This window comes from Battus philenor, unplaced genomic scaffold, assembly GCF_028537555.1.
Source record: "Battus philenor isolate CCGP_79_NKW_IND1 unplaced genomic scaffold, ilBatPhil1.0.hap1 SCAF_25, whole genome shotgun sequence".
NCBI lineage: Eukaryota > Metazoa > Arthropoda > Insecta > Lepidoptera > Papilionidae > Battus > Battus philenor.
This window is the reverse complement of record NW_027181688.1, coordinates 2,323,611-2,336,614: the sequence shown is the minus strand read 5'-3', so window position 1 is coordinate 2,336,614 and position 13,004 is coordinate 2,323,611. Positions and strand designations below refer to the sequence as shown.

The 13,004-nt window shown below is 33.6% G+C and overlaps 1 protein-coding gene across 1 annotated transcript in view; it reads left to right on the top strand.

The window, feature by feature from the left end:
- The window catches only part of LOC137924905 (protein amalgam-like), a 232,715-nt gene that overhangs the window by 203,652 nt on the left and 16,059 nt on the right, over nucleotides 1–13,004 (top strand). Inside the window, exons 3-7 of the mRNA XM_068768298.1 lie at nucleotides 4,566–4,658; nucleotides 5,855–5,971; nucleotides 8,147–8,255; nucleotides 9,367–9,503; nucleotides 10,935–11,050. Of these exons, the coding sequence (XP_068624399.1) occupies nucleotides 4,566–4,658; nucleotides 5,855–5,971; nucleotides 8,147–8,255; nucleotides 9,367–9,503; nucleotides 10,935–11,050 (572 nt within the window). The remainder of the gene's footprint in view (nucleotides 1–4,565; nucleotides 4,659–5,854; nucleotides 5,972–8,146; nucleotides 8,256–9,366; nucleotides 9,504–10,934; nucleotides 11,051–13,004) is intronic.

Here is a 13,004-nt window from a genome sequence, read left to right as displayed (position 1 = left end):
ACGACCGACAGGCGATCTTTTCTCCATGTATCCGCTTATTTGTATTCCAGAAGCTTCCTTCCACTCAGGAACGTTGGACAAACATCTGCGTTCATAGTTAGCGCTAACAGGAAATAAATTGCGAATTTATTTTGTAATATATATCAATTTGACATCCGTATTCATATCCATTTTATATTTTAACTTTTCTTAATACAAAAATAATAAATATGCTTTTAATAACTCTATCCTTATATTAAGATTGATTAATAAAGTCTATTATTATATTTGAATTACACATGTCTAGAATTAGGATCACTTTGTTTCTAACATGACAAATACAAGAATATTAACAGGAAAAATAGTAAAAATGGCGTCGTAAGAGTTACTATGCAGTTTATTAAAAGGTTTTTCTCAATAGTATCGAAATTTTAAACCTGACAGTGTACTATTAATAAATACATATATAAATATATAAAACCTATTAAAAAGAAAAATATCTGTTTTATTGTTACATAGTAAGATCTGACTTTATACCTCTTTTTCTATCTAAAGCGTTTTTTAAGCGGTTTTATTTAGTTCGACCCGTACGGAATTTATTTGTTTATTTATTTGGGTCAAAATTAGAAATTGAAATTTAAGCACCTTCCCGTTGTCAGATTGATCTGAAATTTGGTACACACATTTAATTTCGATGACAATACAATATAATAAAATCAATAACATTATAAATCTAAGATGGCCGCCGATACAAAACTGCGGATTACATATTTTTCCTTAACCCCCTCAATATGGGTATCAAATGAAAGGGCTTCACTAGTAAAACACGATGACTATGTCAAAATTTAAAATTAAAGATGGACGCCGTTTCAATATGGCGGACTAGGTACATATTTTTCGACAACCATCACAATATGGGTACCAAAAAACCGTTTAACTCAAAAGTTTTTTAAATGTATTTATTTGTAATATGCCTTTCCTTGGAGATACGAATCAGCACACCGTTATGTTTTAAAAATTCAATTCGCGACCTATTGACGAAATTCATAGATAAATATAAAAGTTAAAATTCTTTTATTCAACATTTGAACTTTTAACAGAACTCTTATTGATCGTCAACTTATTATCTATTTTATATTTTAACCCAACTCTGCTACGCAAGGTGTTATAGTTGTGAAGAAAAAGCAGGAGGAAACTCCACAATACATCTTTGAATAAAGTTTAACAATGATTTATACACATACACTTTATCAGATATAGCCTAAATAAAAACAAAGTAATCAGACGACATCACTGCCAAGGATTCTAGTCATTTAAATATTTGTTTATTGTATAGTAAGCTTTCTCCTACTTTTTTATTCTCTATTTAAAATCTGTTTCCGTTTATTACAAATAAGAGACTTTGCAGTCGAAACATTGGTACAGTCAGTTTTTCACGGTGCCTTGTTACACTATGGAGGTTCCACATTTTTTTTCTCCTCAGAAGTGGTTGTAATTTTAATCAGGCAATAGTAATAGACGAAGTTGTAGTTTGTCCTTCTAGAACCATCAAGAGAAGTTATATTTCTAAGTGCGTATTTAGTGATATATCAAGCCTAGGTGTTTCGTCGAAAGCCATTACACCAGATTACATTGGGCACCCGCCTAAGCATTGTAAAAGATCTACAGTCTTCCAGTTCTTTAAAATAATTTCATGTAGCGACCCGAGTCGAAGCCTCTAAGGCTTTTAAGGTCCCAAAAAAATTAAATTCGAGTCATATAAATAAAATTTCATAAATTGATCTATACTCATCTGGTAAACCCGTGTGTATTAGAACTTTCAACTCGTATTTAAAAGCTACCTTAAAAAGGTTAAAAAGCTTCAAATATAATTAACATGTTTAAGTTAAAAAGGTACCATTATATTTTCTGTTCGTTTCAATAGCCCACCGCTATGCCCGTATATGGTCACTAAACACCGTATCAGAGTTCAATCTAGAAACAATTTGAGTTATTACATGGGTAATATCCGAGGCAGATAGACAGGCACGCGCCCGAGTGTGTATGGTCAAATTCATAAGCGACAGCGATTCTATTTTAACGTATCTTTGTTAATACATGTCTCACTAATGTGGAAATGTACACTCTTATCAATGATATACCAGCTCTTGGATGACATCATTTCAGCGATGACACATCCACAGCTGGACATATATAGGCCTATTCCATTGATTTTTAATACGAGTAAAAAGCAGTTAGAAAAGTCGTCCACAGTGTAGATGTCTGATGTTGCTGTTATCTGTCTGTGGTCCTGGTGTAAACTAGACCATGGTGCATGAAATCACCGGCTGTCTGGAAAAAAACAGATGACAGTTTCGGTAGTACCAAAGGATCGAGGAACATTGCTTTGACGGTGAATATCGAGGAGAGTATCCGGACCATCCTAGAATTCTGCACGAGGGTCATAGAAGAAATAAATAAGTTACAAACATAAAGTAATGCATACTTTGATTGAATAGTAATAAAAAAATTGTGTTAAAATTGTTATATAGGATTAACCCTTTCGTTACCAGCGCCGGAGTAAGCCGGCATCCACTGTGTAATGAGGGCTTATGTGTAGATCTCTGTTTTAAGATTTATCACAGTCTAATAAATTACTAAGAATTATCCAAACTTGTATTTATAATTAATATACCAGTGAAGTCTTTATATATGTAACACAAATGAGAAAATTCGAACATCAGCTTACCGCCATGCAATGTGCACACTTCGCGGCGCGCATGCCTATTTCAGTAGCGTCACTTCGGCGGAACGGACTACGGTAGGGAAAAGGTTAAGAAGTAAAATAAGAAATTGAGATTGCCAAACAAAATGCAAAGTAAAAGGTGAAGAAACAGAAACAAAAATAAAAAAATTTAATAAACCAAAAATGTGACATGTATTTCGAGAAGAAAGCGATGGAAGTGAGGCGATAAGGAAGGAAGTTTGAAAAGGAATGTAAGTCTCTGTGTTGATGAAAGATCAAATTAAAAATAAAAATCTTTTGTGATAAATTATTATTAGGAAAATTACCAGAGGTCCCCAAAAACGGAGGTCAATAAAAAACTATGGCCTTAGCGACAGGGTTTTGCGGGGTATGTAGCCTGTCTACTGCCTTTTCAACTTTCAAATCCACTGGACTATATCGGTTAATTCAGTACATCTACGGATCTCCTTAATGTTGAGTCAATCTCGTAGAGAAATCCCGAGTATTCGACTCCTTGGTTCGATGACCCATTCGATACGATATATCTCATCGTGATTTGTTTCAATCAAACAATAAATATTAATACATTACAATAACAGAGTAATAGTTTTGTTTTGTGCGTCGATCGCGTCATAGGAGGACGAGTCGGGAACTGTGTTCTAGACTAACAAGCCGCGTACCAGATTCAAGAATAATTTTTGTCTCTGCGTACCAGATTTTAAATGATCCTATCATTTCTCTTGAAAGAAGTCCTTCATCAAGTTATAGAGAAGTCAATGTTATACACACTAAAATTAAATATGTAATACACGAACACGCTTTCGACTTTCACTTGGACCACACACGAAAGCGACTCGCTCGACTCGCCACACCAAATTCGGACAAGACCGCACAGCATAATAACCGCCGTGAAGCCGGCCTTTATGGGAAATCCACGCTTTATGTAAATATCTTTATTGAGTTAGCAAACCTTCACAATGTAGGCATTGAAAATAGAGAGATGAACTTTATTTTTTTTCTTTACGATGGTTTAAACCATGTTAATGAAACCGTTTATGAAGCAAAATTTACTTCACATGTTTATTTAAAGAGCATGGAAGAGAAATAATTATATATATTACTAGCTGATCCCGCAAACGTTGTTTTGCAAAAAAATATTTTTAATTTTCAATTTAAAAATAAGGGTTGATCGTAGAGGGGTGAAAATTTAGGGTTGTGTGTATTTTTGTATGTTGTATCATAAAAAAATAAAAACAAAAAATTTCGTCAAAAAAATAAAAAAAAAATTTTTAAGGGTGAACAACCCTTATCACTTAGGGATATGAAAAATAGATAGTAGCCGATTCTCAGACCTACTAAATACGCATATAAAATTTGGTAAAAATCGGTCAAGCCGTTTCAGAGGAGTTCAAGTCCGAAAACCGTGACACGAGAATTTTATATATTAGATTGGCTGCTAAAAACTGTAAGAAAAGTTTCGTGAAGTAAAAATTATGATAATCCGTAGTCGATGTGTGATACGTAATGACTGACTTTAAAGGGATGAATGTATAGCTAATTTTCTGTCAATACGGTATGCTCTATTAAAAAATAAATGGCTTTCTGAAATTATAAAACATCATTACGTTTAATAATGTATTATAATTAATTATTGTATGGCTTGCAGACTTTGTAATTCCAGAAGTTTTATCTAGTCGCATTCCAATGGAATTTCAGACATTACTTTATACGGAATGATTATAAATGTGTGTGAAGTCTTTAAAACTTTTTGCTGACAAATAAGTTAATTACCCTGTATATGTCTAATTATAGTGTATGTAAATGAAAATAAAAATTACAAAAAAATGTTTCTTTGTTGCAGAAGCCCGTCATTCAGTACACCGACGACAGTCGGATGACTACGACGTACTCGCCGACGGTACCAGCGACGACGAAGCACAGAATGACGGTGAAGGTATGTAAATCACCTAAATCTACAAATCAAAGTTAAAATGAATCATCATCTTCATTATTTCAGCTGTAACACCTCTACTGCTAGACATATACTCACTCGACTGCGTATGGTCCAAAACACAAACGATATCGTTTCTTATTATAAGTAATACTAATGTCTAAATCCACCCTTTCATTAGTCATCTAACAACTCTTCAATACTAGCATCATTTCATAGAACATTGACGTTTGACATAAATATGCTTTCCCCAGAGATTTACAATAGCACTGGTTGAAAAAGACTTTCATCTAGCGTCTTCAAGCGATGTCAATCAGGTTTCTACAGTGTGGATGGACGCTGCAATTACTAGTCTGTGATCACTCCCCAATGAACTGCGTAGCAAAATTAATATGATCTCCTTGAAATGCAAAGAAGTTCACCTTCATCGACCAGACGTCGTGTCCCTATATAAACGAAAATTGAAATGAGAATGGTTGTAGTGGCAGCAGTGGCGTACCTAGAACTTTTGCCGCCCGGGGCGATCTCCAGTTTGCCGCCCTTTCTATTATATGTCAATCAAATAGTGGTTTTTGATTTAAAAAAATATTGATATATCACTTCAAAGTAATCACACAAACTTTTCAAAAGAAATGACATTTATAAACTGACATCAAAAAATTTTAGTTAGGAAAAATTGCCGAACAAAGTCGTAAAGATCCTTTTACGATTTCAACGAATTTTAATGAATACAATAAAATAAAATTATTATCTTGTTCTTGAATTAGAATCCAAAATTTACACTAAAATGCATTTATATACACCGAGGAATAATATTTGAAATCATAAAGTTAATCATAATTTATATAAATCAAATATTAAACTTATAATAATTATTTATTATTCAAGAAATAAAATAAATTTGAAATAAAAAAGTTGCTTTTTACAATTATAAGTAAATATAAAAAATGCCGCCCCAAGGTAAGTGCCGCCCGGTGCGGACCGCACCCACCGCCCCCCCCCCCCCCCCTAGGTACGCCACTGAGTGGCAGTTGGCAGGGTACAACACTCGTCTTCAAGCCAGTAGACTTAGTATAAGCACTCCTCACACTGGAAGGCGCTGGCGATCTAGGAGCAGGTCTATGCCTTGCAGTGGGGGCGTATCAGCTGAAAATAAGAAGAACCGTGATCATTGTGTAATTAATGTATTTATTGTTTAGGAAACGAAGCTGATGAGGAACCTCCCGAAGTACCAGCGGTCATCTTGACGCAGCCGATCCACTACAACGTAACCATCGGAGGCACCGCGCGTCTTGAATGCAAAGTTTCTCCAGCAAGTAAGTAACACACTAAGAGCATTCGCGCTGACGATTTTAGCGGGTTGACCGACCAATTCAGATGAATATATGTAAAAGTTCCCAGAAGAATCTTCCAGTTACTTAATAAGAGATCTGGACTAAATATCCTCGGTGTTCTGCTACCTTCTTTTTGAAGAACACGTCCGCGTGTATCAAGGAGGGTTGTGAATCATCCTTTTCATCACCGACCCAATATGTATACCCAATATGCCCCATCTTAGTCTTTCTAAAATTATTACGCACCCCTATGTAACATAGAAATGAAATGTGTCGAGTCCACTTTCCAATTGCCTCCTTTAACAACCAAGTCGGTCCCCTATGGGGCGTGGGCCCCATGTTGGGAAACCACTATAGCACCATAGATGCAACCATAGATTTTAAGCACCGTAGACAAACCCAGAGGTTTGCAAAACTCTGGTTACAGTCGAATATGCATATACATATTAATAAACATATATACATATATATATATATATATATATATATATATATATATATATATATATATATATACACACATATATACAAAAATATAGGATATTTTTTATATGCAATATAATAATTCAATGTTAATAATTTGTTTTCACGCGATTTTAAAAGTTTATATTTTTTGGCGCCCGGTGCAACACCAGCTTAATAGATATGATTAAATTATATTTTATTCTAATCTCATACTGCTTAGCATAACAAATCTGTCGGTGTGAATGTAAGACGGGGGCACACTAGCCGCAAATGTATACAAATTAATCTCTACCGCACATTCTTCAGAATACGGCGACAGTTTTATAAAGAATAAATTATAGTTCTTATGATAAACTTAGACGAACGATGTTTTCACGTATGAATACGTCGACTTATTTGAATATTCTTTACCTGATGTATTTTTGACATAGCATTATATATATTGTAGATAAAAAATTTGTACGGACATATTTTTTTTATTTCGTTCCTCCCTCGTTATTATAATAGAGGCCTTGATTTCTTTAATCATTATTTTTTACTGAATTTTCTCATTTCATCCCAAAATAGTATATATGAACCTTCCTTGCATCACCTCCCATTCTTCACCAGAACTTTTATTTCTTTTTATTGTATTATTTATAACTGTTTTACCTACTGTAAAAATATGTGGCGGCTATCGTCATCATCAGGAGGTAATGCTTTCGCGCTCTATATATATATATGTATGTACAACAGATAAAAAATCGATGTGAAAAGTCTGCCGAACTATGTGTATAAATTTATTTCAAAAATTTTAATTTGATTATTTTTTGCGATACAAAAGTATATTCATATTATGCTATACTGCACGATGCCCTTAGCAAAAATATAAAATACAAAGTATAAATATATATATATATACACATATATCACTATCACTAACATCTATGTCCTCAATCACCCATATAATTTGAATGCTAATATTTTTTATTAATTATTATTCTATATTCAAATCCGTAACTTTTTAATATAAATAAATATGATAGTTTATTCTGAATACTGAACAAAAAATCTATCTTTTTATTGCCAAATAATTTCCGCTAGCGAATCTTCCGCGCGTGTATATTTCTATCCACGCCTAAATATCGATTTATAGACTTCCTTCCACCATTCGTGGTATATTTAAAAAAAGGTACATTGCGTAATAAAAAAATCTGTTACGTAACATCGCGTCATCGTTTCCGGTGGCGCCAAAATGCACCGCCATTTCCGTTTAACTGTTCGAACAATATGGCGTCTTAGAAATACGCGGGAAATATTCTACACTTGATTAATAATCATTTGTAATAGATTCAAATATTTTTAGCACTTGAATGAATTCGTCTTTCTATTGTATATATTTTAATAATACTTATAATATTGAAAATAATTTAACATTTCTTAGTTTAATTTAAATATTCTTGTTCGATGCAAATTAAAATACAAATGGCGGCCATTTTTTTATATTACGCCTTACGCTGTCAGGATCGTTTTTTTTTTTTAATAAAACTCTTTAAAACAACGCAGCCTCATAAATCTAACGACTCGCAGTGAAAATTAGAACTGATAGCAGTGACGCAAATTTGAAAAAACACAAAACGAAACGACGCAAAAGCAATTAGTGTACTAAGGGTGGAAATGACGGAATGATTGTTACAAACCATTTCTTCACAGGTGAGGCAGTCGTGCAATGGACTAAGAAAGGAATGATGTACTTCATCGGAACAATGAAGACCCAGGATCGCGTTGCAACCTCCTACACCCAAGACCCAAGGATCTGCATGTAATTTTGTTTTACCTATTATTAATAACTAGCTGTTCCCGCGACTTCGCATGAAATTTAAAAAATAACACACTTAGTTTATTACGATTTTTTATGGTTTAAAAATAAAAGCTATAGCCTAAGTTACTCCTTATTATATATACCATACTGATAATAACAGATAATAATTATTAATTTTAATATGTAGCATTAATTTATGGTTAATAGTAATAAATAAATGATTATTTATTACTATTAACCATTAATTCTTGAATAAGGTGTACCAAATATTATTTGGCAGCAAATGACCTGTACATTTACCTTTAAAAAACTTTTACATATTTAGGCAATCATCCTATATATTGAATATTAGCTTTGCCCGCGACTTTAACATAAAAATTTACAAAAAAATTATTTGTTTTTTTTTTAAGAATTTTTCTAAAATAAAAGTACATCAGCTACCTACCAGTATAAATCTCGACAAAATCGATCGAGCCATCTCAGAGATTAGCGGGAATAAGTAAAACAGACAAAAATTTAATAATTATTAATATGTACGAGTATCTAGTAAAAAGCTGTTATTTTATTATTATAAACAGACATTCCAATTTTACTTTATTGTATGTATAGATGAAGCATAACAAGCTATAATAGTAGCTCAATCATCATTTTTTATCGCTAGATAGCGTTAAAAACAAATATACATTGTTTTTATTCCTCCACAGCAACGTACGCCCTTAGTTGCTAAACCTCATAATTTTAATTCTGAGCAATAGATGGCGTTGTTTACTTTACAGAGTAAGACAAGTTATTTGGAAAAGTAGAAAAATTGTATATATTTTCATAAAAATAGCTGGCTCCACCAGGGGACGTCGCTGAATTAGACTTTGCACTATAAAAAGTTATTTGCCTGTAGCATTCCAATAGTGTTTCAGAGTTACCATTTTGCATAAGTTAAATAAAAATAAGCAAAAAGGTTTAAGGTTTTCTACATATAAATGGGCTTTACATACGACACGTTTAAATCTTTTAAAAGAAAAATTTTCTACAGTGAATCAAGATAAAGATATAACAAAGTTTCCTGAAGGTTTATTTTACGTAGTATGTTTATTCCGAGTGATTTTTGTTACAGTCCTGCGAACTCAACGGACCTGGTGATCACCAACGTGACTCTTGCGGATAGAGACGTGTACAAGTGTGAGGTTCTGCAGACCGACCCCGTGATGATTGAACACACACTCGACATCCTCGAACCACCAAAGATAGTCAGTAAGTAAATTTTGGTTCTGGATGAACATGGTTTCAAAAAGTTCTTTTTGGCACCCTTTTTAGTGGATATCCGGGGGTACTCCAGCACTCTGCATATAGATGCTATAGAGCTATAGAGCTAAGACTACCTAGACTTGGTATGAGCCTCAAGGATTTTTTTTGGACCTCATTATTGGTGACCTCTTATACATCCTATGACATAGTAGTACAGAAACAATTTTTAACTTAACAATTTTTTATAGTTTTTCCTCACTTGCATCTCAATATCATTTACCCTTTACCTCAGGGTTCTTTTTTTACATCCCCGTTTGTTAAGGGTCTCTCGTGTATCCGTGTCGTGGGAGAGGAAGGGTTTTTAACAGTCTTTAAAAACATTTTTCACTTTCTATTTTATGTTTCTGGACTCTTCTTTCAATCTTCTCAAGATTTCTCAACTATTCGTCTTTTATACTTCTCGTGGTCTTTTATTCTCCTCTGTAATCATTGTCCATTCTTATATCATGTCTCATTCTTCAGTTCGAGATACTTTAAGGATAAGCCCTTGAGGTTCCTGAACTCCTGGCTTCATTGGAAGCTCAGTCTCTCAACGGACTATAGAGAGCTTTCCTTTGCGGATCTTTGAAGTTGGACTTAAGATTCCTTAACTCCTGGCTTCATCAGAAGCTTACTGTCTCCTAACGGACCATGGAGAGGACTGGATTTCTCCAAGATTGACAGCTCTCCAATGAAATTACCGTCATAATGCTGTTGGTTGACAAGCCGAAGTAGCACACTCAATGTTCTTGGACCATCAAAGAATATCAGTAAGTTACTCGTTGGCAAGTTCACAGTCAAGCTCCTTGGCTGAATGGCAGATTCACAGTCACCTCAAGAGCTATGGAACGAAGGCTGTGCTCGAGATTTCTCAGATGAAATTAGAGCAGAGAAGATACGTGCATCGGAAACTTTCCACTTGATTAGCAAGTTGCAGCACTCGAAACCTGAAAGAGCAGTGACAGGTGAAGAGAGATGAAGGAGTCCTAGTTGAAAGCAAAAACAGAAACTAAAAAGAAGAATGCATCTATATTTTATTGTACATAATTATAATGTACGTATAAAAGGTTGCTATCTGATACTAGTCGATAGTTAATCATAGCATATATTTAAACAGCCTATATCTATATGAATGACTATACCATCGAACAAAGTGGACCCATTGGCCGACCCAGTAGAATAAAGAGAGAGTGGTCAAGTTACAGTGATAAAAAAAGAATATGCAAGCGCAGCCAAGGTCTTCCAGCCATAGGATGGACAGTCGATCTTGTTGATTTGATCCCAAAACCTATTATGCTACTTCCCATCAGTTCTCTTAGAAATATATGGAACAGAAATATATATCATTTTCTATTATGAACTCTGTCCTTGAAGTTAAGGCTTAAAATCTCTTTTCAGAATTCACAGCATCGGATGACGGGCAAGTTGTTGCGGGTTCCAATCTCCTTCTCACATGTGAGGCTGGTGGTTCACCACCGCCGCAGATCATCTGGTCCAGGGACACTGGAAACGGAGTAAGTTTATATAATATATGCACCAATACCCCACTTTGCGTCGTGGTTACGTTCCAAAAAAACACAACGCAAATTGAAACGCCGCAAAGTGAATTAAGATTTTCTATAGCAAACCATGTAAAGATCGGAGATAGGTTCCAGGGTCACGAAAATATTACTTTTTAAAAAGAAAATTTAACAAAGTAAATATTTTAAAAACAAAAATAATATAATATTTACCTTTTTTGTAACCAGATACAACACGTAAAAATTTATATAAATTTATAATTCTCTTTTTAAAAAAGCACAACACACTACATTACAACACACTACGTAAACTGAACTCTAAAATTAGCAAAACAAAGTGAAAATAAAACTGTATTCAAATTGCGTTAGTTTTTAGTTAGAAAGGGAATCCCCGAGTTTTGATGGCATGGCGCAATTAGAAACAAAAGTGTAGCCATTTAAAAAAAAAAAATTAAAAACTCGAACCCAAAACAACGCAACCTGCGACGCAACATCGAAAAAAACGCAAAACGAAACGACGCAAAGCGAGGTATTGGTGTAATTATTTCATGTTTTATTTAGGACATATATCTTCCTATTTTCAACCTCTTTCATCCTTCACAATTTCTATCATTGAGCATACATTAAACATACAGCATTCACTCACATTACATTTACGCATCACCTTCTATCCCTAGCCACACTTTCTATTACACGGTTTTGTTTTGTCTAATTACGTCATCCAAACACCCTGCAACAAGCGCAAGAAAATTTGGTGGACTTATTTAAAATTAGGCGACATAATCAAGGGCGTCGGTAGTCGCTGCACGGCGCACGAACTGTCAGAGTCTTTTGTGCAGTATATGAATAAATACATTTAAAAAACTTTTCAGTTAAACGGTTTTTTGATACCCATATTGTGGTGGTTGTGGAAAAATATGTACCTGGTCCGCCATATTGGAACGGCGTCCATCTTGAATTTTAAGTTTTGACATAATCATCGTGTTTTACTAGTGAAGCCCTTTCATTTGATACCCATATTAAGGGGGTTAAGAAAAAATATGTAATCCGCCATTTTGTATCAGCGGCCATCTTAGATTTATAATGTTATTGATTTTATTGTATTGTATTGTCATATAAATTAAATGTGTGTACCAAATTTCAGATCAATCTGACAACGGGAAGGTGCCTAAATTTCAATTTCTAATATTGACCAAAGAAATAAACAAATAAATTCCGTACGGGTCGAACTAAATAAAACCGTTTAAAAATTTGAATCAAATTGTACATTAAAGGGAAGTTGACATGTATAACATGTGTTGCGACAGAGGCATATACAAGCGTCTTTCGAAAGGCTAAAATAAAATACCTAAAGAGTTCCAGATTCATGTATAAAGGCTCAAGGTTTTTATTCAAAACACTAACTTAATAACAAAGAATTTATTTTCATTATCATTTACAAAGTGCGTCAGACTGACTTCATCGTCACATAAATGTAATCACTGGAAGCACTGAAGTGATTTACATTCCTTTTCACTTGGATTGTTAAAGATAAAATGGAGATGTACAATTAAAAAATCTAAAAAAATAATTAAAACAGACCGGCTTTTATACTTATAAACTTGACCTGTGACAAATAAATGTATTATTCATTTACACAAGTTATTTGCAACATATTTCGCCACTTTAAAATAATGCCTCCTTTTTGAAAATAATTTTAATTGTACTAAACAATTGATAAAGACATACTAAAAATAGATGAGTTATATATATAATTTAATCTTTAATAAATTAAAAAATAAATAAATATATACGTAAACACGGAAGAGAACCACACCAATCAAAAGTCTTTTGAAATCGAACTAAAATAATTGTTCGTTTAATGTTTAATAACCTCTAAAATTTAAATAATGAACACATTTTTTTTATTTAATAATTATATGTCCCGGCAGACTTTGTACGGCCAGAA